At 42.3% G+C, this 23345-nt stretch overlaps 1 protein-coding gene across 1 annotated transcript in view; it reads left to right on the forward strand.

The window, feature by feature from the left end:
- Positions 1-23345, forward strand: part of TBX15 (T-box transcription factor 15) — a 103511-nt gene that overhangs the window by 75049 nt on the left and 5117 nt on the right. Inside the window, exons 6-7 of the mRNA XM_062571491.1 lie at positions 3076-3140; positions 9881-9978. Coding sequence (XP_062427475.1) covers positions 3076-3140; positions 9881-9978 — 163 coding nt within the window. The remainder of the gene's footprint in view (positions 1-3075; positions 3141-9880; positions 9979-23345) is intronic.

A 23345-nucleotide genomic window follows, 5' to 3' on the forward strand; every position in this document is an offset into this window, starting at 1 on the left:
TATTCCTGATTGAGTTTCTATGTCTCCCAATGTGACAGAATAAACCATCAATCTAGTAGATTATTGTGTTGGGTCTTTCTGCCATTTGAATCTACAGCCTGGGTCTATGAAAGGGTCCGTGCCATATTTTATCTATTTGCACCAGGATGCTGTGAGTTCTTTGGGGACCAGCTCTGACTGTCTCCTGTGCTCTGTTAGAAGCTGTCATTTGCCCAGATAGCACTACACTAGCAGTAATCATAACGGTAGTCTTAGATGAAGCACAAACATGATCTTTTTTTCTGAAAGATTGTATTTGACTGGGAAAAACATTCAAAGGGCTGTTTTGAAAACCTGATTTGTGCCTATCATCCCAGGTCTGGTCCCAGAAGAGCTGTGTTTCTAAGAATATCTTTCTGTTGTGTTGACCACCTGCTGCATGAGGTCTGAATGCTGCAGCAGGTCTTTTAACAGGTTCATAACCAGAGAGGAGCAGAGGGTACAGTCTGCAGAGTCACAGCAGTTGGGGCAGAGAAACTGGAAGGGACAGAGAAAGCCCTGAGTGGTGGCGAGGAAGTTAGAAAGGATCTGAGTGGAGCCTTTCCTGGAATGAGGATGTTGATGATGTTAAACCTGTTGAGAAGTTGTTCAGAAATAAAAGATATTTGACATTATCAACACCACGAGAAAAGCTACCAAGTCTTTTTGCTGAGGTAGCTTAAACCAGGACCCCAGTGAGCAGTCTGTGAACAAATCCACTTCAAGGGATTTGACAGGGCCAGCAACATAGCCAGCTGGATTCCCTCAGGGCCCAAATGTAACTCTGCAGAAGGTGGCAGAAAGTGTACAGGGAGAAGATCTAGTGGCTGCTTTAGACTCGGCACAGTGGAGGGATGTCAGTGAGTAAAGTCTCCCCATCTGTAGGTATGGATAGGAGAAGCAGGGCTAGAAAAGGTGAGAGAAGAATCTGGAGCACCTCTGCCTGTATATGCAAGCACAGAGACACAGACAATAATCCCTCTGCTTGCTGATACCTGTTCTGTTTCTATTGCTGTTGCTCTGCAACAGCTGGAGTGAAGCTGAGTCACAGCAAGAGCATGGTGAAAGTGGACAATGATATGGACAAGGCTGGCTCAGTTCTCCCCCATTTCCTTTCGTATGTATGAGTGGTGAGGCAAAGTATGGAGCGGGGACATTTTCCCATTTGCCTCCACTGCTAAAACCAGGAAGGGAGGCAAGAGAGACGAGGAATCCACTAGAGAGCTCTTACAAGTACACATTGGTTAAGGACAAGTGAAGAGTGAGAGAAATCACACATGCTCCCATGACCTTTTTGGATACTGACTCCTGACTTTTGCACTCTGGTCCACTTGAATTAGCTTAAATTGGCATCCAAAATGGAATGAACATTTCCAGCAGAAAAAAATATTCTCTCAATACAACAGTGGATTTACCACCATCTGCTATCACTGAGAGTTTCCTGCACTTCCCTCCTCTACCCCACATACACATAATTACCAAACTTTTAACTGGAGACCAAACCTGGAAAGAGGATAGAGGAAGGAGAGGAAAGGACGGGAAAGAAGCCTGTTATCTTCTTCCTTAATGGACAGACCTGTAAGACAAAATTAACAGGTAAGGATCGGATGCTGAACAAGGGATCTCTCTAAGGCACTAAAGAAAACCTACAACTGTAAAGAAGCACTGAAATTTCTTCCTATCTCTCTGAGTTCTAAACATTTAGGGATTTCTTCCAAATAGTTTTTTTTGGCAGTTTTGTAATACCGGTACAGGAAACTCTCTTGGGTTGGAGAACCCTTTTCATTAAAAAATAAATCTAAAATCCTCTGAATCTGCATGCATGCCCTCCAGTGGCCATAAAACTTTGCCTTACTGGGAGGAGTGTCTCTGGAAACAATTCTAAAATGCTAGCAAATCCACCACAGGGATTCCCTCTGCTGTAATCCCATACTCCACAGAACATATCTGTCTCAGTATACATGAGTCCCAGGACAGCAGCAAAGTCAGACTAGCGGAAATTAAGTTCACAAATTAAGCTTCTGCAAAAATGGGAGCTGCATTCCAGATCTAAGGTTAATATCCAGAGTAAGGGCTGATTCCAACAGAAGCAAAACACCTGCAAATCCTCTTTAGATCAATTTGTATTAAGCAACTCCCCTTTGAGCAGTTTTAGCAAGAATACCTTGAATTAAATAGAACCTTGAGGTTTCTCCTTTTTGACCCCAGAGATGGAGTCTCTGGGACAAGGCGAGGCTGATGGAGGAAAGTTCTCCTGTCACTACTCTTGCTGCACCAGATTGGGGAAAAGCTGAGGGAGAGTAGAATTACACAGTCTGCAGAGTCACTTTACCATTATGGAATTCACACCTAAAAATAAAGCAGGAGATTCCCCAAACAAATTCAGTCTGGCTGTCATCTTTGTTTGGAGGAAGGAAGAAAAAAAAAAAAAAAAAAAAAAAAACGTTCAGACCAGAAAACCTTGAAGGGCCACCCAGATCCTCGGAAGAACATCAGCACTATGTGTAGGGGACTGCGTGACCAGCTGCTGGGTTTCAGAAGCTGTAATTTGTGCTTTGCTTCTGCCTTTTCTCCTTAGCGTTGTTTGAAGTTGAGGGAGTACATTCAGCTGCTAGGTATCTAGAGTATTGAGCTTGGGATATCTTAGATAATGGCAAAACTGGAACAGTACTACTAATTGCAGACCCATGCTACTATTGAGGGGTCAGCTCCTGGTTTTGCACCCAGAGCTACCACGCTGCTGATCCTGGAACAGCTTGTTAGCTCCAGCGCTATGCCATGTGGAGGCTCTGAGCCAAAATGTGACCCGAACAGTAAATCTACTTTTACCCAATACAGCCAGGCCTGAGATGCCCTATCTCTGTCTATAGTGCTATCTAATCACCAAGTTGGTAATCTGCTCTTGGGTAATGGAAGAGTGACTTTTATGTAAGGTTGGGAAATATGTATGAAAGGTGATTGTATAGATGGTTTGGGATAGAGAGGTAGTCAACAGTAATTTCACTCTGGAAATTTTTTTTGAACAGATCAATTAATTCTCTTTTTCTTCCTTTGTAGATCACTAGGTTAAAAATTGACAGAAACCCTTTTGCTAAAGGTTTCAGAGACTCTGGGAGAAACAGGTAACAAGAGTTTGTTTGTGTTTCCTTAACATTTCCTCTCTCTTTCCCCTGCTGAGCACACTGTACATATATCTGAGGTCCAGCAAGGCATTTTACAATATTAATTCAATCTTACAGGAGAAGGTAGTTGTAGACCAGTTTTTAGGGGGTGTGTTTACCTAGAAGATTCATGGTGTAATGATGGCTTCATTAGAACATATTTTTCTGGTTAGCCAGCTAGGCTGACTTAATTGCTTTTCAGAAATCTCCTCCAGATTTGCTCTTCCATCTGCCTGTAGCATTGGTCCTGCAGTTGAGAGAGGGTTTTAGGTATTTTTGGATAAAATATCTGTAAATATAGCTTAACACTTTCTGGCTTTATGACATTATTTCCAAGCAGCAATTGTATTTTTGCTGTTGTAGGTTTAATTTCCTGTTCACTTCTACCTCAGTATCCCTTTCATTATCACTGCTTTCAAGGCTGTATATATAATTTGCAGTTGGTATTTTCTGGCCACATAATGATTTTTTTATGCTCATTTTCATTATTTTCTGGTTCCTCTGAGGTTTTCTGCTTGCTATTTAAAAATATAATTAAAATATCCTACAGCATCCCTGCTAAATTGTTAATAAACTGTTTATGCATTATTAATACAGTGTTGCAATATACAAGAGCTCAGGTAAAATAAATTAATCTGTTGTAAAGATACTGTAGAGTTTTGCTTCCCCTTCCATCCCCTCTCCACAAAAAGAATTGTGTCAGTGAAATGAAAAAACAGAAAACATTTTTATAAAGATGGATGGAAAATGGGAGAATGAAAATTGGATGGCAGACAGATGGGTCACAGGCTAACAAACTGCAAAACAATGAAAGTTGTAAGAAAGGCAAATTAGACTTTTCTGCTTATAATATGTGGAACTGGCTGGAAGGCAGATTTTTCTTTACGTTTCTGTAGGAAAGATAAAAACTTGATGCTCAAATGGTTTTCTACCTTAGAAGAAAAACTGAGTTTTTCTGAGCTTTCCAGGGTGAAAGTGCAAAAATTTTCTGGTTTAGAATCTTTTCAGTTTTTCTCCGGTAATGCCAACATTTTTCACCATGTATGGTTCAATTTTGACAGGATTTTAGTGAAAATCTGAAGTAGAATACATTACTTATTATTTAAAGTATTTCTATTTTAATAGCACACTAGCTAAACAAGAATGTTTAATCAAAAAAAGTTTGCATTATTAAGACATTACAGTGTTGTCAAAAAGAAATAAGAAAGTCCTAACGAAATATTTCAACTTTTCTTGCCATTTATGATGCCTGTAGAGTGTGCAACACATCTAATGATTTCAGTTTTGCAAATGGTGTGGGTATCCTTTTAAATCAATGTGACAAAAAATTTTAAACATTAAATTAATTGTAGAACTGGACATAGAAGAATGCATTATAAGAACACTAGGGTTGTAAAGCAAGGCTCCAAGGGTTCGGAGCAGTATGCAAGCGGTGTGCATAACCTTTATTTGCTGTCCCCATGAGAATTATAATTCAATCTTTATTAATTACTTAGTCCTCTCATGTGTTTTTACCAGGACCACTACCTCATTCATGGTTGGATAGAGGATGTGTTCAGTGAACAGCCAAATCTTCAGTATTTCCCATCAACTTGGTAAATGCTACACCATCACTTGTAGCAAAGAGGATCTTGCTAACCTAGGTGATTTACTAGGTCAGCTCCTCTGTTCTCATCTCAGTGTAGCTAAAAGATGTTTTCCATCCTTGTTTGATTCCAGCCTTGAGCATTACTTTGGAACTTGAGGCATATGTGACTTTTACCCTGCTCTGCTTTCCTTAATGGGGGAAGTTGTATGTCTCCTGTGTAAAAGGTCTCCTCTGTATGCAGTGATGCAGCTGCAGCGGAGGCTGGGCTTAGAAGAGAGATTGAAGCAGTTCCAGGTACATGGTGGGCTAGATTAGCATGGAAGGCATTAATAAGGCCTAGTCCAATGAATTTGGATAGCTTCCTGAAAAGGCTGGGAATTACTGATCTTTGTAGCTCATTGATTTAAGAAAGGGCAGGAAATTGCTACATGGCTGCAGCTGTGGGGAGGGCTCAGCAAGGCTCTCTGCTGATGTAAAGAGGAATTAAAATCTTTAAGGTATTACACATCAAAGAGAGCAGCCCGAGGCCTCATGAAGAAAAAACAGGCAAAGGTATTTGCAAGCATATATAGCAGTCGGGCGTCTGCCTCGTAAGCAGTGGTCTGGCTAAGGCTGCACAACTACCTGGGGACACCCCTTGTAACGCTTAGCTGCTCCTTTTGACAAAGACACATACATAGATGTGCACAGGCACACATGGGAGACAGAAAGGCATTAAGATCCAAGCTTTGTGGGGAAAAGATTCTCTAAATGGGACTTTTCTTAACTGTGCTGGTTGGCTCTTCTTTCACAATGAATTCCTAATCTCACCATGATCACTGGCCAACTGGAATAATGACCATGAATATTCTGCAGCTTCCCTCATCCTCCCAACTCTTGTCAGCTACACTGCATTAGAGTGTAGCTGGAGAAAATTCCACTGGAAATGTAGGCCTCTTTTGAAAAACAAACAGGATAATCTGAGAAAGGAGCTGTTTGTGATGCAGGGAAGCGTAGTATCTCTCCAAGAGGGTTTTTTTAATACGATCTTAAAAAAATAATCAAACAGCACAGCAATAAGGGCCACAGAGTGATGTCTGAGAGCACTCCAGGAGATAGCAACCTTGTGATTTTGGGGTGCTGAATGAAAGCTCTAGTTAAAGTATTCCAATAAATGATACAAGGAAAAAAAAAGCAATGGAAAAAACAGAGCATGATGGGAGAAGAGGAACCGAGGAACTGTTAAGCCACTTCTTCCTTAAGTTCTTCTCCTAAGACATTTACTTTTTTCCTTGGGCCGATGCTTTTAAATGAAACAGAGATAGATGTTTTTCCTTCCTTCATTTCTTGTTCTGTTATTGCATTGTTGTTGCTGCCTGCTTCAGGAATTAAAGTGCTGACCGTTGTTTTCGAATCTAGTCTCCATTTTAAACCTAGCCTCCATCAGTTCACAGCCTCCCCCTACATTTCTTATGGATGTGATCTGGCTTCATTAGTACCAGAGAATGCTGAAAAACCTGCTGCTTTTGAGACACCTCAGAAGTCTATAACTGGCTGTATCTACCTGAGGAAGAGATCTTCTAATAGATCCCTTCAAGGGCCTCCTTCAGCTGTTTGCATGGTTATGTCCCTACATAGTCTGTTGCCTCTGTGTTTGTGCTGGAAGAAGGAGGAACAAAATGTTTCAGAGGGAACAGTGCAAATAGCCCCACAACTGAATGCTCTTTTGCAGTCTTTGACCAGCTATAATCTATGTCAAGTGATGTAGTTCAGCAATCTAGCCATCAGTCTTGACAGATAAGGGAGTTAGAAGGCCTGGACTTAATAACATCTTTTATTAGATGCACACTGTACATGATTTTAGGGAAGTCATTTGGTCCCTCTTTTCTTCAGTTCTCCATCTGTAAGAGTGAAACTGAAGAATTCGTCCTGTCTCACGAGGGTGGCGAAGGGATATCCAGATAAAAGTAGTGCTTCTGTAATGGATAATATACATACAAGTCAGGTATGAGCTGTTTGCTTTGCAGAACTTCAGGAGATTGAGAACTACAGTTTTGACTTTCATTTAAAAAGTTCTTTGACATACAGAGACCAGCTAGGGAAATGCTTGCGTAGTGAGTGTGCAGGTACAGTGCTGTGGAGGCTATTTTTGGAGTCTGAGTAAAGTTCATTTGACAGTGGGATGCTTAGGAGAGCTCCTTATCCAGGAGGAAGCCGGAAGGGACAAGACTGAAAACACAGCAGGATGATGGAAGAAAAAAACTAAACTGGAGGCAGGCAACAGCACTCTCCTTTCAGATGTGGGCAGCTGAGGTGAATAAAAGTTGTTTGTGTTGGAAATGCTCTTAGACCTTTTGTCTCGGGTAAGAGAGCCAGAAGGGTGCTTGGAGCCAACAGTTTGGCTTCCTCAGTGAACAATGAAAGGATGACCTGAATCCTGCATGCAGCAGGAATGGCAAGGTCAGCCATATGGGATGGATTATGGAGGCGCAAAGATAGCTCATACATCTTTTTTCATTTTCAGACAATGGAACTGTTTCATTTATTGCCTATTATTAAAACTTTATAGCACTAAATATAAAAAAATGAATGAAAAAGAGAGAGCGAATTTTGGACACCTTTTAAAGGACTGACCTTGTTAAAATAAAGCTGGCAGCGAGTCCTCTTCTGATGCTTTTTTGCTTCCTTCATAAAGATGATGTGAGAGAGGAGGGTTTATGGCTGGATAGACAGCTGGAAGCCAATTTTTCATTGCAGTTCTGTGGAAGAGAAAGTGGATGCCACATGGATACTGTCTAGCACACTTGGTACCAGCAGCCCTCACCTAAGCCTTGAAGAAGTTACTAAGATTTCAGAAATTTTGAAAATATATTTTTTTAAATCAGCATTTACTGCTGCTTCAAGATGTCTCTTCATTGGCAAACTAGGGTATGTTTCCCCTTAGAGGCTGGTACACCTGTGAAATAGCAGTCCAAGCCTTCTGCTGATTAAGAGAGTGCTACCTTTATGTCTGTGATGGAGGTCTGTGAGGTGGCTCTGAATACCTTGGCATCAAACTCATTTGATAACCTGTTCTGGGAGAAAGGGTTATTAGAGTTGCCAGTGATGGAGTTTCTTGATTTTTTTTTCATTTTCTTATGAAAATAATAATAGATCATAGACAGAAGAAGAAAATATACTTGGGGATGGGGAGTAGAGTTGCAAAATCAGTCATTCAGTGTTGGTGTGCATTCTAACCCAAGCTGTTTTTTGCCTGGTTGCATTCTTTTTCTGCAAGACTCCATGGGCAGGGTAACGAGCAGAGCTGGAAGTCAGATGCATGTGCAAACTGGGGTTATATGCGCAGGGAACTTAGGAGGACAGTAGCTCAGCCAAACCGTACAAATGCTGGCTGTAGTCAGATGATGTCCTCCTTCCTTGGGGCAGATGGAAAATAACTGTTCCAGCTGTGTAATCTGGAACCATCAGTTTTCGTTTCTTGATATATTACTCGGTTTTAATTGTCAAGGCAGGTTCTTCCAACAGCATATCTTGTTGTATTGACTTACTCAGGGCAATTTTATGCTCCCTGGATATATTGCACCAGGAAGTCATCCCTTGGCTTTTGAACTGGGGATTGCTCCTTAAGGCTGTGAAAAGGTGCTGTTCTCTCTGTGTGTTGAGAGGCAGAGAGGCAACATACATGCAATTTTCTCAGCCTGGGAGCAGATGAAATCCTAGGGGTGGTACTGACAGTCCACAGGCTGCCCCTGCACACAGACCCCGGCTTAGTAGATGGTTTGTATTCTGGATTGCCTTGCTGCCTTTGAGCTCCATGAGCTGGCAAAGGCCACTGTATTAACCAAATAGTTTTGTTGTAATATACTCAGGGCTAGTGTGAGACTGCTATGCAGAGATGTCTTCTGTTTCTACTTCTAACAGCTTAGCAGCTAATAAACACCACGCAACAACCTCTCTTCTAAACCTCCTCTTAAAATACAGAGTTTAGTTTGCCAACTCCAATGTATTTAAAGCATCTAAGCTTCCGGGGAGACTTTGGAAAGTTAACTGAGTGAGTGGAGGCACGTGCAGGAAGACATTTTCAGAAGCAAAAGGCAGCTCCAGTATCAGAACAACATCTGATGAGAGGCTCTGGGGATGTTAGAGCCATTTGCATTGAAAGGGGATATGTTCTCACATTTAATGAAGCATCTCTAGTTGTGTTCAGTCAGTGCAAGGGATATAGCCTGCTGCTGCAAAAGAGGCAGGGAAAGGCAAGGCAGCTACACTGGAATGGGAACAGATTCAGCTTCTACACAAGAGAATCTGTCCTCAAAAAAAAAAAAAAAAAAAAAAAAAAAAAAAACCTCAAGGTGATTGTCCCATAAAGAACGTTAGCTTTTCCTGATAATGAACCTACATCCTCACTGAACTTGTGAAGTATTCAAATAGCGCTAACAGACTGTGGTAAAAATGAAAACAAAGCTGAGACACATGCTCTTTAAGAGGAAAAGTTGCTCCCACTTGATTTTCACTTTTTCTTTCTGATACTGTTTTTGTGGTGAGTTAGAGACCCAAAGCAGAGATGCCCCTGACTTTATAAAAAGCCTCTTACTGTATTTTCAGTCAAAATCCAAAAATAATGAGATTCACTTTCGGATGGCACTCCAGCTGTACCTTAGAACAGTATCTGAAATTGGAAGATGATGGGGAAAGACAATTCACAAACCTCTCCTTCCAAATTTCTAAGCTGAATCTCAGACCTCCCTTCTTTGTATGACAGCTTGCATGCATACAGTGTGGAAGACAGTTCTATGATAAAGCATGTCTTGAGTGACTGACTGTCAAATGTTCCCTGCAAAGCAGATGAAAAGTTCAGGATCCTTGTGGAAAAAGAAAGAGGGTGTAGGGGGGAAGCACTGGCACTGCAGTAGTGTTAGGAGTTATTAAAATCCTGGACTGGGGAAATTCCATTTTATTCTAGTGGCCAGCACCTGTGCAGGAAGGCTTGCTTGAGGAATTCACAGATGTCAAGGTGACCTTTCAGAGGCTCCTGGCAGCCTGTCAGGCAAGGTCAGAGCCCTCTCTCCCTGATGCGGATACACTTGCTGGCTGACTGACATTCTTCTTTCCTTGCTTTATTTTCATCCCACAGAACGGGCCTGGAGGCTATCATGGAGACCTATGCCTTCTGGAGGCCTCCTGTGCGCACACTCACTTTTGAAGACTTCACTACCATGCAGAAACAGCAAGGTGAGCTTACAAAGAGCATATAAAGAGTTTACAAAGAGCTCTGTAAAGAACAAAGAATGTGTGACAGCAGAAACACTCTGGCACCCTGGGGGGGTCACACATCTTATGGAGTTCTTGACTGCCATGAAGGGACATAGAGCAGAGAAGATGACAACTGGGAAATGGTAGTCAACTCATATCTTATGTGGTGCAGTACAGCCACTTAACCTCCCTGGTACCTTTAGTGTATATAAGACCTAGAATGAAGAGAAGGGAGGAGCCACAGGGTTGGGAGAACCTATCAAGTACATGGGTTGAGCATGAAGAGAGCATAGAGAGACTGAAGATTACCATTTGTGTGATGACACAAATGGAAGGAGCGTGTGTCCTTTGGAAGCATTGTGAGCCTAAAAATGCACCTTTCATGCCTTCCTATGCAATCACACTGCCTCCCTCTCAAAACCCTGTGTCCCTGCTGGAGATATTTTCTGTGAATATAAGGCTGAATGGAATCATTGGGTAGGCCAAGTCTTTGCTATTTGTTCATACTGTGTCTCCCCATAGCTTCTGCCCCGTACATCTATCAGATGTTAAGTAGGGCTTTCATCTCCCACTTCAGACTATGAGGTCATATTTTTGTCTAGACAGGACTTCCCCATTCACTTCATTTGCAGCTATTCCTAGTTAGAGAGGTGGTCACAGAGAACGTCATTGCAGCCTCGTCCTTTTTTATTCAGATAGAAGTGCAAGAAAAGAAACAAAACAAAACTCTCTTGAAATGTGATGCCTGTGAAGTTAAACAATCAGAACAAAATAAATGTAGCTCTGTGGAGCAGACCACTTTCTCTAGCCTTTCCAAACTGAGCTTGACTTTGACCCAAAAGTTCCATGCAAATCTTGAATCCGTCTGGGGAATGACGTGGCTTTCAATTTAAGAGAGATCAGCCAAAAGGAGTGTGAGAATGCCAGAGGGCAGTAGGCATAGGGGCTGCCTGTTGCCAGGGCAGAATCAGAAGGGGACTGAGTGCACAACACCGTTCTGGCCATCCATTACCCACAGCTTTCCCATGCAACAGCTCCCCCATGCAACAGCTCAAAACCCGGATAACCTTCTAAATTGTTTTTCTCAAAGCACAGCACCAAAGGAACAAGGATCACAGTCTATCAGCTACGTCAGACTCCTTGTGTGTGTTCTTTACTTGATCTCATAACGCTTCTAAAATAGCACATAGGGGAGAAGATGTTTTGTACAAGCTTGGAGGCATATGTTGAACAACACTTGTGATCAGGCATGTGGTCAAAGATGGGTTAAAGCAGGGATTCCGAAACATTTTCATCACATGTCTAAATAGAAACATAACAGCTTCTCCTCCTGGTCACAATCACTGAAGCAACCTCCCTCCTCTGACGATTGGCTGGAACTTCTTACCTCCTATTCAGGCTTGCACAGCTCCCCTCCCCTCCCATTCGTTATCAGATAACATCCTAGTGGCAAGTCCAGCAATTGCTTATGTGGTAAGGTAATATTAGGAAAGGAAAATATTTAATGTATTTTTAGCTTGTTTTAATATAGTTTGGCAGCTGAAAAACCAGGAAGCAAGCCAGTACCCTGTGACCAGCCAGTTCTGTGCAGACCACCACCACCACTGTACTGCAGACCACTAAACCTAAGGCAGGCCTAAAGTAAAGTTGTGTCTACAGGCCAATCTCAGAAATTAATAACTTGCAACAGAACCAAGACTGCACAGCTCTGCATCTAGCAATACAAAATAGCCTGAAGATAATAAATCAAAAATACACCATCTATCCTAGTGCTCTCCTCTCCAGTGTTTGCTGTAATAAACTGTGTTCCGACTTTAGTAAAGTCAAAGTACAAACAAACTTTAATTCTTGGCTGTTGGGACAGCCCCCAAGGGTCAGCAAAAATATGCCAGAGTTCCTGGCAAACAGAGTAAGAAATGTTGAGTCCATGTATGATTCTTCCCTCCAAATCCAGGACAGCCCAGATATACAGTGTCCATAGTTCTTCACTTCCTTGCTTTTGAGCGTGTAAACTGTGTGGTTAGAGTGATAGGTGAGTAAATCACTTGCATTTAATAACTGGTTTCAGTATAAACTACAGCACCTCAGAGCCCTAACCAGTATCTTTGTATAAAGGTCTGGTCTGGGATGCCACTCTGCTCCCCTACCTTAAGCTTCAGTGCTCCAAGCTGCATACTATTATCTCATACACCTACGTATTAGCGGGTTACAGGTGAGTATTATTTTAATAAATAGGCACTTTAATTATGGAACATGCTGTTGTCTCCAGAGGTAGGTGAACATACAGCATCTCTCAGTAAGTGCTAGAGGAACTGCAAGTCTCCATTTTATCCTTTGAATTGCTAGTTCTGCACAATCTGCATTTGGGTTAGGATGAGGCTCTTTGTGATTGCCAATGAAATGGATGTTTTTTAGCTAGGCTAAGAATATGAGGCAAACCAACCCCTGGAGAGCCCAACACCAGGAAGGAGCACTACAAGCTTTCCCATGGCTCTGGGAAAGTGTTTTGTGGTTCTAGGGGAAACATTGGGATGTGTGGATTATTTTTCCTCACTTCTCATCTCCACTGTGACTCTACTGGAAGCCTAGCTGTGTCCACTGCAACTCAAGAGGAGTGCACACTTACTGCAGAAGATCAAGATGAGAGCAGTAAAAATGGCCACAAGCCTAGGAAGAAACATCGTCTACAAAGAATGAGTCATGGCTCTGGTGTTTTTCAGCCTGGAGGGGAAGGAGGGAGGGTATACTAGTGCTGAAATAAAATGCTGACTGTGGTGGATAGGACAAGAAGTAATGGCTTCAGCTACATGAAGTCTAGCAAAGTGTTGGAACAAATTCATTGTAGAGACTGGGGAATTCAGACTTGATTTTGTAGAGATGAGTCCCCTTGCTCTGCTAGAAGAAATGATACTTTCTGAGGCAGAAACATGGGATTTTAACAGTGTGAATATAGTACCATGTTGCTTTCCAGGTGGATTTCTACAAATAGATTTTTTTAGGGAGCTTGCTATGGATTCTTAGCTTTTCTTTTGCCATTTGGTTTGTTTGTTTGTTTGTTTTGTGAAATAGAAGTGTTTTCTGCCATTTTCAAAAGAGTTCTGTCAAACAAATCTAATTGAATTATCATATTAGATTACAGATTTGACTGATAGAGGTATCTCTATAGGTGTGACGGACTTTTGGAGAACATTTAACTTGATGCCACGTATCATTCTGATGAAAAAGTTGTTATTAGCATGGAATAAGAAACGAGTAGCAAGCTGATCTCAAAGCTAATAGTAAATGTGAAATCACCATCCAGTGGGAACAGCTCTGCTGTTGCTCTTCAGAGACTGGTTCCAAGACTAACTGACACAGAACTAAAAAAAGCTGCAACTGATAAAAAGTACAAATCGTATAAAGACTGGCAGCGTGGTCAGTAATGATGGGGACAAGGGCACAAAGAACAGGAGAGATTGCCTGGTAACCTGCATGCATTCAAACAAAGCATGGCTTTTAATTCAGCCAAATACAATATCATGTGTCTAGGAATAAAACACAGGACATACATACCCACAGAGTGAGGTTCTGCATCCTGGAAAGCGTTGGCACTGGCAAGGCATTGGAGGTCAGAGAGGATAAGCCACTCCTCAGGCAAGTGGGCAGTGTGTGTAAAGCTGTGATAAAAAGAAACTTGCAATCTTTGAGGTAGGAACAGGAATAGTGAGAAACACTGGGGAGACAATTTGCCTGCTATGAACTGACATTATAATATGGTCTTCTACTGCACATATTTTTAAAAGGTGCAAAGAAATTGGAGAAGAATTCAGAGGAAAAAAAACCAGAATGATTTGTTGGTTGGAGAAGATTCCTGGAAATGAGAGCTCAGTAAGCATTGTTAATCAAAAAGAAAATCAAGAGCTGAATTTTTTCAGCCTGTTCTATCTTACAGGGAAAAGAATACCTGGCTGAAAATGGTGGTTCCATGTCACTCATCCTTGACAAATTCTTGTGACAGTGATTACCACATTTTTATGTCACGACTATGTGAAATATAATTTCGGTAGCTTTGATTTTCCTGTTCTAATTGGAAGATCATCCCTTTGTGTGGGATGATTTCAGATAAGGAGAACAGAAACTTCCCATCTGCCTTCTTTATACAATCGATTGTTTTATAGGTTTTGTGTCCCCTTTCTGTGCTTTTCTGTGAGTAATGCCAGTCATTTCAGTTTCTCCTCAAGTGGGAAGGTTTCCAGGTCCTTAATCACTTCTTAAAAACAAGTCTGCACAGAGTATTCCAGATGCAGCCACATGATACAATTATCTAAAGGTATTATAATTTTTTCCACATTATCCTTTCTCGTATTCGACATGCATCATAGTGTTTTGTTCATTTGTTTGGCCCAAGCTATATGTTCAGCAAAGGCCACAGTGACACACAGAATCGATACTTGGAGCGTTGGATGCAGCTGTTTCATACAGGATTAAGTGACTTTCTAATTTACACAATGAAGGGTTTCAGCTGCCCCACAAACAGGAGAGCCTTATAATACAACCAGCCACACAGATGGCTGATGTGACTGACACCAGTGGTCCACAAACTTTATTTGCACTGCTGACTGCTGAACTACAGTATGCAAGTAAGTCGCTGCAGGTCTGAGGCTGTGTTGTGCTTCTAATGAGGGAGGTGTGTGGCTTCTGTCAGTGAACCCTTTGGCATGGGTACAAAACCTCTGTTTTAGAGTAAGCAATCTAAAAGCCATCATAGCTTTACAAGGGCAAGCACCAATTTTGACACAGTCACAGCAGATCTGCAGCCAGTTTTAAAAAAAAATCCCCCTGAAAAAGAACCTTACAGATGCTCAGCAAACAGTGGTTTAGGAGAGGCTGACCTTTCAGAGGATGATGTCACCCACTCTGCAGTCTACTTATTAGAAGGGAAAAAGAGGGCTTGGGATTATTGAATGCATATGGCAATGGGATGTGGAGAAAGCCAAGAATCTATTAAAGTATTTAATTGGGATATATTTTCAAAATTTAGACTGAACCTCATCCAGATTCTCATTATTAAAAATATGTGGCTCAGTTTCTTGTTTTTAACAGGGAACATAAAAAAAGAGGGGAGTAGGGGGAAGAAAATAAGAGTTCCAGTAACTCTGGGCCGTATCACTTTCCAAGAGCAAAAAGAGCCATTGCTGGCTCTATCTGATATGTAGTAGGATATTGCGATGAGCATATCACTGTCAGAGAATGTAAGTTTTGCCAGGACGTAGACAAACCAGGATGACACTGTGACCATACTAGAATAGTGATTAGTATCTGATCTTTGCTATAAAAACTGGAAAGCTATGCAAGAAATCAAACTGAAGATACTCTCACAGCTGGTAAAAAGAATTGCTTTCTAAGTAGAATTGCAGAACCAATATGAGAGTTACATGATGTGATATATCAGCAGTTTTGCAGTACAAAATTATACTTCTCCATTAAGTCCTGTTTTGATACATGCACACCATATTTGCAAGGGTCAAAGATTTTAGTTCCAATTGGTGAATTCTCAAGGCAGTTTTCCTTTCAAGTGGTATTTCTTTGCTTGAATAAATGCCTTTGCTAAGGGCTGTGTATCAATTGCTTTCAACAGTTTCAATCTGTTCTCTGTCAGCATAAACATATCCATTGCTCTTGCTTGGAGATCTCAGGTAGGAAGGTCACCTATTAGGACATCTGCAGATCGTTGCTAGTTATTGAGATTAGCATCAAGAGTTTGAAATTTGTCTAAAACTGTGCCAGAGACAGAGAGGGGCATGCTCTTTGGTAAGACAGGACAACATAACCGTTTAAACCAGAGTTTGAGTACAACTCCCAGTCTCCCTCTGAAAGGGAACATCATGATGATTGTAGTCTTGTGCTAACAAAGGTATGGACAGAAGGCTCTTTCCTCTAAGTGGAAGAGGTGCAATCCACTCATTTACTTCTTGTAGTAAAGATGAGTCCAGAAAGACCTCAAGACTGTAGGATGCATTCACAGATAGGAGACAGATGCCCTGAGCTGAGATGTTACTGCTTTTACTCCTTCCTTATATGTAAGCATTATTCTTCTTCTGCAGACATCACTTCTGTCTTCTCAAGGATGCATTTATATTGCACGTTATTCATTTTTCCTTTGGTATATTGTTCTCTATGCTAGGCATGATGTTCAGAGAGCTGCCCTGATCACATCCTTCCAAAACCAGTGTTGTGAATGCACAAATGAGTGTTAGTGTCAAATGGAGGCAGGAGCTCTCCAGAATGTCACATCAGCAGCCCTTACAAGCAGAAAGAAGCAAATATCTGTCAAGATCCCTTTGTCTTAATATGAGATCCCAGACTCCCAAAATAGTGTTTACCATGAGAATGGAGCTTAGGATGTCAAAGGAAGCTGAGAAATCCATGAACGCATCAGCTTGGCCACTTGCCTCCCAACTGCAGCCATCAGGTCCTTCAGCAATGCCACTAGGATAATCTGGATGCTGATTCCCCTTTGAAATCAATTGTGAATGGTCTAGGCTATTGGCAGAGGTCAGATATTTTGGGTTCGTCTCGATTATCATCTTGCTTCTTTTGACCTTGAAAAGGAGATTGGAAACAGAGCAATTGTTGCTAGAGTTATTGGGATGAAGTGCTGGTTTCTGCTGCTTACTTCAAATGGCTAGGAGATTGCCTCATTTAAATGAAGCAGTGGGGAACAAATGATTCCAGCTTCTTTTTGGTAGGATTGCAAACTGTTTTTCTTTAGGGAAGAGGTGCTTCTGGTGCTTCAAGATCTCAACTTCCATGACAAAAAGTTAAAATACCCTCACAGATGTGACGTAAAAGTCTGAGAGTGAGAGTCTGTGCCACTCTCTGATAATCTGAAAGAAGCCTAAAGCATTCCTTTATTTCAGAGAGATGTTTACTCTTAAGTCTAATTACTGATGTGTAAATCTCTGTTACTGCATGGGTGATCAAATTTTAAATGAATTATGAGGAACAACGGTGTTTTGAAGACTTGCACAATTTCCTTGGTATGTTATTTCATTACAAGTGGAATATGGCATGTGCTTAATACGATATGCTGTGCTCTTCCTCAATTTAGGAATTTTAAATCTTGGTGCCTCCAGGGTTTGTATCTTGTTATTTTTTTATTGTTTAGCATACCTTGGAGGTTCCAGAGCCTGTGCTTGACCAAAGCAGATTCCATCAAGAAAGGCAAGGGGTCATGAGTTTTCAATTTCTTTTGTCACCACCAAAGAAATCACCGTGATTTCAAATATCTTAAGTTGCAAAGTTGCAGCATTTTCTTCAAAGTTTTAAGTCACTGTTGTGACTTTCTGAAGGGTTTATATCACACCTTTCCTGCATCAATTTTTCATTCACTGAGGTCCCTATCTGGTCTACGATCAGTGTGCCAATGTCTGTGCCTAGCTATTAGTTATAAAGGTGAGAGACAGTGCATAATTTTCACTGAAAAGCAATTTCCCCTGCTAATGGGGAGGCCCATTGTCCTCTAGGCCTGAATTAATTTATTTCGACTGTACCTGAAGAAGGGAAACAAGGAACATTTCCGTAGGAGCTAACATACAATTCACAAAAGCAGTGTGTATGCTACATTACTGCTGCAGACAAAGCAGAAAACCAGGTCCAACACATTTTCTCTCAAGACAGTGTGGAGTCACCTCAAAGCCATTGTATTGTTATATGAGGAGCAAAATCCATTTTATTAAAGGCAGTCTGGGGGAACTGGAAAGGGGATGTTGTCTGTTATTTTGGGAAAGATGTCTTGATACTCAGAGTGGAGATGAGAATGGAAATCAGAAGTCCTGAACTGTAGTTTTCCTTAGGGATTGTTCACATTAGAAAAAAATTGTATTTCTAACTTACTGGCTGGCCAGTTTATGTTGTAGAAATCTGCAAGAGCTAAAAAGATGAAAAGTATTCTTCTAGAGTTCCTCTAGATTTACAATTAACTCCAATGATTTCCATAATTTGAGGAAAATTAAAAATAAAACGATACTTCTTTGTAATTTACAAATCTTAAAATTCCCTTTCATTCCTCACTGTTATGTCATATAATACGTATTTTCCCCCTGAAGTCTATTGCTGTATCATCCTTTTTGCCTTTTGCTATATCTCCATAACTACAAAGAAATCCTTATGTTTCCCTACCAAAAGAGCATGCAGTAGCTTTTGGGTCTCATTTGAACCTTTTAAAGATTTTTACAGCAGATTCATAATTTAATAATTGGCCAAGGGCTTTAGAGAGAAAACAAGCAGCTACATTTTGTGAAGAAAGAAATGGCTCTCGTTCTTTGAAAGAAGGAAGGTTTTATTCCTAGAAACAGGGAAAAATGAAGAGCGAGCCTAGCATGTCGCAGCCATTGGAAGCCATTTCTATCACTCTCATGGCTTGGTTTGCTGATAACCAGAAACGGAAAATTCCATTGACTCCTGCAGAAAATGTGGAATTGGATTCCAGGGACTGTTAAACTCAGTACTTAACATCCTAGGAGTATCCAGTGCACAGAAGATATCCTGGAGGAAACCATTAAACCCAGGACACTGCTTTTTTCTTGTTTCCCTCCTCCTGTTCTTCTTCTTTTCTTATCATTGCAGATTCCTTTCCCTCTGGAAGACCAGGTGGTCCTGCCCTAGCTCAGTGAGAGGTGTTGGAAGAGGCATTAAAGCTGTTAGGTTTTCCAAGGTACAGAAGAAGGAGTTCAGAAAGGGTAGTGATGGCATAAGAAGGATATGAGGAATCATTCGGTCTTTCTGAGAGTTTTAAATCTGAGTTCTTGCAAGTTAGGGGTGCAAGAGAGATCTCAGGCTGTCAGTTATACTTGCAGAATGAAAGTTGTAATGAAATGTGGGACAGGAGTAATACCTGATAATGTGGTGCGCTGACACAAATACAGCAAGCAGAAATTTGCTTTAAAGCACTAATTGAGAGTTTCTGTTGGGGTTTAACATAGAAATATTTCCTTAAAGGGTCAGCAAGGCTGCTAAAGAGTAGCATGTATATGCAGTAACTGTTGAATGCTGTCCTTAGAAAACTGAATAAGGCTATATTGTGAAAGGTATTTAGAAACCTGGAGATGCAAGAGGCATCCAGCAGGACTTAAGCATGTATTGCTTTAAGCAAGGAATGAATCCAGATTTGTGCTTGGCCTGAATATAAAAGGACTTGAGATCAGATGATCATAGTGGCACCTTCTGGCCTCATAACCTACCAGTCTGTCAGATCAGCAGGCTGTCTGCATAATCTCTTCCTCATAACCATCTCTGATATCTACCTTTGGACAAGTACATAGTTTTTGTTCTGTGACCAATGGCACAGTAACTTGGAAGGCAGAAAATAAATATCTTAAGTCATATTTAGGGTGCATGTATGGAAGGGAATTTTGCTTTTTTGTTCAAATGTCATTACATTTATTTACCACTGTGTCGAAGGGTAGAACACTGTGAATAACTGGAAAGAGTTGGTTTCTTCCATGCTTTGGAAAATCCTTTAACATATGTATACATCTGTAGAGACTTCACAAAAATCAGACCTTTCAGGAATGACTTAGAGCGTGTCTGCCCCGACAGGCTTCTCTGTCTGTGCTCCAGGCTGGCCAGACACATGCCAGCTCCAGGCCAGCTCCATTTGGAAAGCTGGAGAGCTGCATTAGCATGGCTCTGTGCCCAAGTGAATATAAAGCCTCTCAGGAGGGCTTATTAGCTCAAGCAAAGCACCAGAAGGAGAGCTACAGGCCAGATGAGCTGCTAGCAGCTACAGCCCCTCTTTCTCTTGCCCTCAGAAGATCAGATACATGCCTATCACAAGACAGAGATGCCTACATTTTTGTTATATTACAGAGGAGGAGCTTTGACTCCACCAGGAGAGAGATCAGCAAGATTGTCTTGCCTGCACTAATTATTTCCAAGCATCCGGTCTTTGGGCTAGGTCCTGCTGACATCTGAGGGAAAGATGGCTGAGCCTAGGTTGTGGGACAAACAGACTGTCCTGCTGGGCTGAGTACAGCCTGTAGGCTGTAAGCTAGCCCCCGTTTAATCCAGAGCCAATATTTGTGGCCCTGCTAAGCTAAACTAGCTTGCAGATGGAAGTAGTCTGAGCTTTTTAAGAAATGTTTTCGCTCAAAGAATGAACAACTACTTTGCACTAACTGTCATATCAAAACGTGAAGTCCTTGTGTTTCCCAGCTTTGTTAGAAGATTGGTAGACAGGCTCTGAAGACCTTCAGTCAAATCCATCCTTAATCAGATGGTTAACACAAGATTATCACTGCCGGAGCCCAACCACACCAGGATTTGCAGGCTGAAATATTTTCTAATAATGGTGTTGGAGTAGAGGACAAACAAGTTACCTCCATCTCCTCAGCTGAGGTATGGCAGCCAGGTGTTGCATTGTTCACTGCAATGTGGTGCTAAAAGAAAAGCACTTTACTCAGTGCTAGGATTAAAGATTTCATCATAGAAGGCAGTCTAAGCTGACCAAATTCCACAGAATCACAGCATGGTTGAGGTTGGATGATCTGGAGATCATCTAGTCCAACCCCTCTACTCAAGGAGGGTCACCTGGAGTATGTTAGACAGGATCATGTCCAGGTGGGTTTTGAATATCTACAGAGAAGGAAACTCCACAACCTCTCTGGGCAACCTCTTCCAGTGCTCTGTCACTCACAGTAAAGAGGTTTTTCCTTATATTCAGGTGGAACTTCCTGTGGTTCAGTTTGTGCCCATTCTTTCTTGTCCTGTTGCTTGGCACCACTGAAAAGAGTCTGGACCCATGCTCTTGACACCTTCCCTTCAGGTATTTGTACATGTTGATAAGATCCCCTCTCAGCCTTCTCTTCTCCAGGCTAAACAGGCCCAGCTCTCGCAGCTGTTTCTCACAGGAGAGATGTTCCAGTCCCCCAGTCATCTTTGTAGCCCTATCCTGGACTCTCTCCAGTAGCTCCATGTCTCTCTTGTACTGGGGAGCCCAGAACTAGACGCAGTACTCGAGATGAGGCCTCACCAGGACTGAGTAGATGCAGACGATCACCTCCCTCGACCTGCTGGCAACACTCTTCCTAATGTACCCCAGGAGACCATTGGCCTTCTTGGCCACCAGGGCACATTGCTGGCTCATAGTCAACTTGTTGTCCACTAGGGATCCCAGGTTCTTCTCCAAAGAGCTGCTTTCCAGCAGGTCAGCCCCCAGCCTGTACTGGTGTATAGGGTTGTTCCTCCCTAGGTGCAGGACTCTGCACTTGACCTTGTGGAACCTCATGAAGTTCCTCTGCCCAGCTCTCCAGCCTGTCCAGATCTCTCTGAATGGCAGAACAGCCCTCTGGTGTATCAGCCACTCGTCACAGTTTGATATCACCAGCAAACTTTGAGGAGGCACTCTGTCCCTTCGTCCAGGTCATTGATGAGTAAGTTGAAAAGGAAGGGTCCAAGTACTGAGCCCTGGGGGACGCCACTAGCTACAGGCCTCCAACTAGACTCTGTGCCACTGAGTACAGCCCTCTGAGTTATGTCTTTCAGCCAGTTCTCCATCCACCTCACTGTCCACTCATCTAGCCCACACTTCCTGAGCTTGTCTACGAGGATGTTATGGAAGATAGTGTCAAAAGCCTTGCTGAAGTCAAGGTACACAATGTCCACTGCTCTCCCCTCATCTACCCAGCCAGTCATTCCATCACAGAAGGCTATCAGGTTAAGTTGGTTAAGTATGATTTCCCCTTGGTGAATCCATGCTGACTACTCCTGATCACCTTCTTTTCCTCCATATGCTTGAAGATGACAGCCAGAAGGAGCTGTTCCATCATCTTTCCAGGGATGGAGGTAAGGCTGACTGGCAATCCTACTTATTGCCAGGCTTCCTCCTTGCAGGATCCTGAAGTCCACTATCTCATGGTTACTGTAGCCAAAGCTGCCCTCAACCTTCACATCTCCCACCAGTCCTTTGTTTGTTAGTACAAGATCCAACAGCACACCTCTCCTTGTTGGCTCCTCCACCACCTGTGTCAAAATCTTATCACTGATGCTCTGCAGGAGCCTCTTGGACTAGCTGTGTTGTCTTTCCAGCAGATATCAGAGTAGTTGAAGTCTCCCATGAGAACCAGGGCCTGTGATTGTGAGGCTACTTCCAGCTGTCTGTAGAAGGCCGCATTGACTTCCTCTTCCTGATCAGGTGGCCTGCAGTAGACACCCACAACAGTGTTACTCATGTTAGCCTGCCCTTTAATCCTTACCCATAAACTCTTAACTCGCTCTTCATCTAGCCCTAGGCAGAGCTCGATACATTCCAGTTGCTCCCTCACATAAAGAGCAACTCCACCACCTCGCCTTCCTGGCCTGTCTTTCCTAAAAATCACATAGCCATCCATGATGGCATTCCAGTCATGAGAGCTATCCCACCATGTCTCTGTAAGTACAATGAGATTGTGGCCCTGTGACCACACACAGATCTCCAGTTCCTCCTGTTCATTCCCCATTCTGCGTGCATTGGTGAACAACCATTTTGGAGAGGTAGTTGTACATGCAGGTTTCCCGGGGGAGGGTTTAAGGGGGTCCCCATAACCATGTCTCATATGGATATCCCTGGCTGCATGCACCCGCTGGAGGCATCCCGACTTGTGCCATATTTTGTAGGCTACCTTGTCTTTATTACTCTCCCCTTCCCTCACCCTTTCCAGTTTTAAGCTCTTTTTACCAAGCTGGCAAAGACACACATGCCTTTTAACTCGTTATTAAAATGGTTTGGAAATGTGTAACTTCCAGTCAATTAAAGACAGTAATTTCTTACACTACACTAATGTGTGCACTAATCTGACTTGACTCTGTCAGTATCCAAGGCATGGCCCTGATGTTCAGCCATTCTTGTACTGACTGCAGTCTTGGCTTGTGCTTGCTCCTGCTCTGCACTAAGCAGGGACTTCAGGGACTGGGAGATTTGTATGGAAGCACTGCAGGTGATGGTAGCAACTGATGCCTGGAAACTTTAGCAAGTACACTGCAGTTGAGTCCAAAGTGTGATTTATGTGCACCTTTCAGATAAAGGAGGTTGGGACGAGCTGTGGGTCTAATGTGGTGTTATTCCTAAGAGAGATCCCAGAAAGTTTTCCATGTGCAATTGCTTCAGACTCCCTTGGCAGCGATACTCTCGCTCCCCTATCTCCTCATTGCCAGAGAGCTCCCTTGGCTTACACTGGCTGCTTGGCAGATGTGTTTTCCATCTAGACTGCAAAGTTAGCAATTCTCTATGTGGCCTGCACTGTGTAGGAGAGCTGTCCCTTACTTTTCAGATGCCCTGGCATGCTGAATGCTTCAAGAATGTTGCAGGTCCTGGTTTTAGGGCACACCAT

Source organism: Rhea pennata, chromosome 1, assembly GCF_028389875.1.
Source record: "Rhea pennata isolate bPtePen1 chromosome 1, bPtePen1.pri, whole genome shotgun sequence".
NCBI classification, from domain to species: domain Eukaryota; kingdom Metazoa; phylum Chordata; class Aves; order Rheiformes; family Rheidae; genus Rhea; species Rhea pennata.